The sequence below is a fragment of the Sinocyclocheilus rhinocerous genome, unplaced genomic scaffold (assembly GCF_001515625.1).
Source record: "Sinocyclocheilus rhinocerous isolate Xijiao unplaced genomic scaffold, SAMN03320098_v1.1 scaffold44229, whole genome shotgun sequence".
Taxonomy (NCBI): domain Eukaryota; kingdom Metazoa; phylum Chordata; class Actinopteri; order Cypriniformes; family Cyprinidae; genus Sinocyclocheilus; species Sinocyclocheilus rhinocerous.
Window position 1 is genome coordinate 906 of NW_015637958.1, and position 1861 is coordinate 2766.

General features: G+C 35.7%; 1 protein-coding gene across 1 annotated transcript; it reads right to left on the reverse strand.

Moving 5' to 3' along the window:
* Positions 1–372: 372 nt before the first annotated feature.
* Positions 373–1858, reverse strand: LOC107749327 (serine--pyruvate aminotransferase-like; the record flags this gene model as incomplete). The annotated part of the gene is made up of 6 exons (XM_016564437.1): positions 373–672; positions 791–919; positions 1030–1125; positions 1371–1440; positions 1645–1743; positions 1839–1858. Coding segments are annotated over 6 exons (522 nt in total), but the record flags the coding sequence as incomplete, so codon positions are not given.
* Between the last annotated feature and the right edge of the window lie 3 nt (positions 1859–1861).

The window sequence follows — 1861 nt, forward strand, 5'->3', positions numbered from 1 at the left end:
AAAAAAAATATAAGATATATATTTAGATAAGGGTTTGGAGCAAAATAAGGGTGGGTAAATGAAAATACTTTTATTTTGGCTGAATTATTCCTTTCAGATTGCATATACTGTAGCACTTTTTGAATTAGTTTATTTTGGGATATAGCAAAAGCCATTTTGTAAAATTAAAATGTTCTTGCAAAACGGAAAATATACAGAAAATAACAATTTCTGTAACCTGTAATGCCTACTTTTAATGCCTACTTAAAAGGTTCCATTATTTCTGATTATGCCATCAGAAAGAAACAAATATTTTTTAAAAATGTGGAAAACATGTTTATTTCATAGCAGTTTTTCAATTAAAATGTAACAACTGCTAATATTGTAGGCTTCTTTTTTTTTTATTTTTTACACATTTGTAAGTGTCAGCTATATTAATGATACTGCATGTAAATTATGTGTTTCATTTTGTTTAAAGAGGGCCACAAAGGTTTTTCTTTCAAAGAGGGACATCGCCATAAATAACTGAACACCACTGATATAGGGTTAAAATGCTGGACGTTTTATTGATGGCGGGTCATGCTGTCAGACTCTGCTCTTATGACAGTGTTTTAGCGCTTCAGCCAAGGCCTCCAACACCTTGTCCACATTGGCCTTGCTGCTGTTACATCCCATCAATCCCACACGCAAAACCTGTAAAAAATATGAGAAACGAGTTATTGTTACTGACCACTGAGTCAATGACCTGGGAACAACTTATTGTCCTGACGTCTGTCAGTTATGATTAATCAAAATCAATATAGCTTCTCACCATGCCAGCAGATGGTCCAAGACCCCCAGAGATTTCTATGTTATAGGTCTTCATAATATACCCTGTGATTTCCCGCCAGTCATATCCTGGGGGAGCTACTATTGTGGTCACCGTTGGGAGTCTTGCTTTCTATAAGACACAAGATGCTTTCAGAAAAGGTAATGTGAGTTATAGTCTTTTGATATATATATATATGTTATGTGAAATCTGTTGTGATGTTTAAGGCTTCTTCTGCCAACCTTATCCTGCACAAACAGTTTTAGGCCCATTTCTTCCAAGCCTTTATGGAAGTACTCTGCAACCTCTTTGTGCCGTTTCCATGAGTTTTCAAGACCCTATAAAAATTAAATATGTGGTAAACATATGCCCTTTTTACAGTATTCACTTTTATTCAAGTATTCAAGTGCTTGATGACCTCATGCTCAAGGCTGCACCATGTCACACACGTATATATATATATATTAGTTTACATTTCTCAGATTTGCCCAAATTCATGTTGATGTTTCTGGTTGTTTGCTCTTCAGATGATCATAGCAATATATTCATTTCAGTGTGAGTATAAGGCAGAATATTATCTCACAGTCTCTGCGAGTATGGCCAGACTCTCACGCAGACCATAGAAAGAAGATACAGGTCCAGTGTGGTGATAACTGTACAGACAACAGTTACAGCAAATTTAACATACAGTAATTTTCTGTCACCATTTAGTGATAGAGAATTGACTATCTGATAAGAGGTCTGAGCATATTGATTTTTGTCTTGGATTGCTTTGTTTTAACTTAACATGAATGAGGCCTCCAGTGTTTAATGAGCTGTTATATCAGCGCTTGATAAATGTGATGAATAGTTCTTACGCGCGTACAGGCTTGTCATCACAACCCCAGTAATTTGCCAACCAGCTCAGATCCAATAAGTAAGAGATTGGTTTTGTCCTCCTGTTAAATATTTTCTGGCTGTTTTTCCAGAAAAACAAAAGCGATAAAAGAGAGTTGGAATATTTGTCACATTTCAAAACAAAAAAAAAGGGCCTGAAGCTGTTTTGTCTCACCATGCTCTCTCACTGAAGGAGAT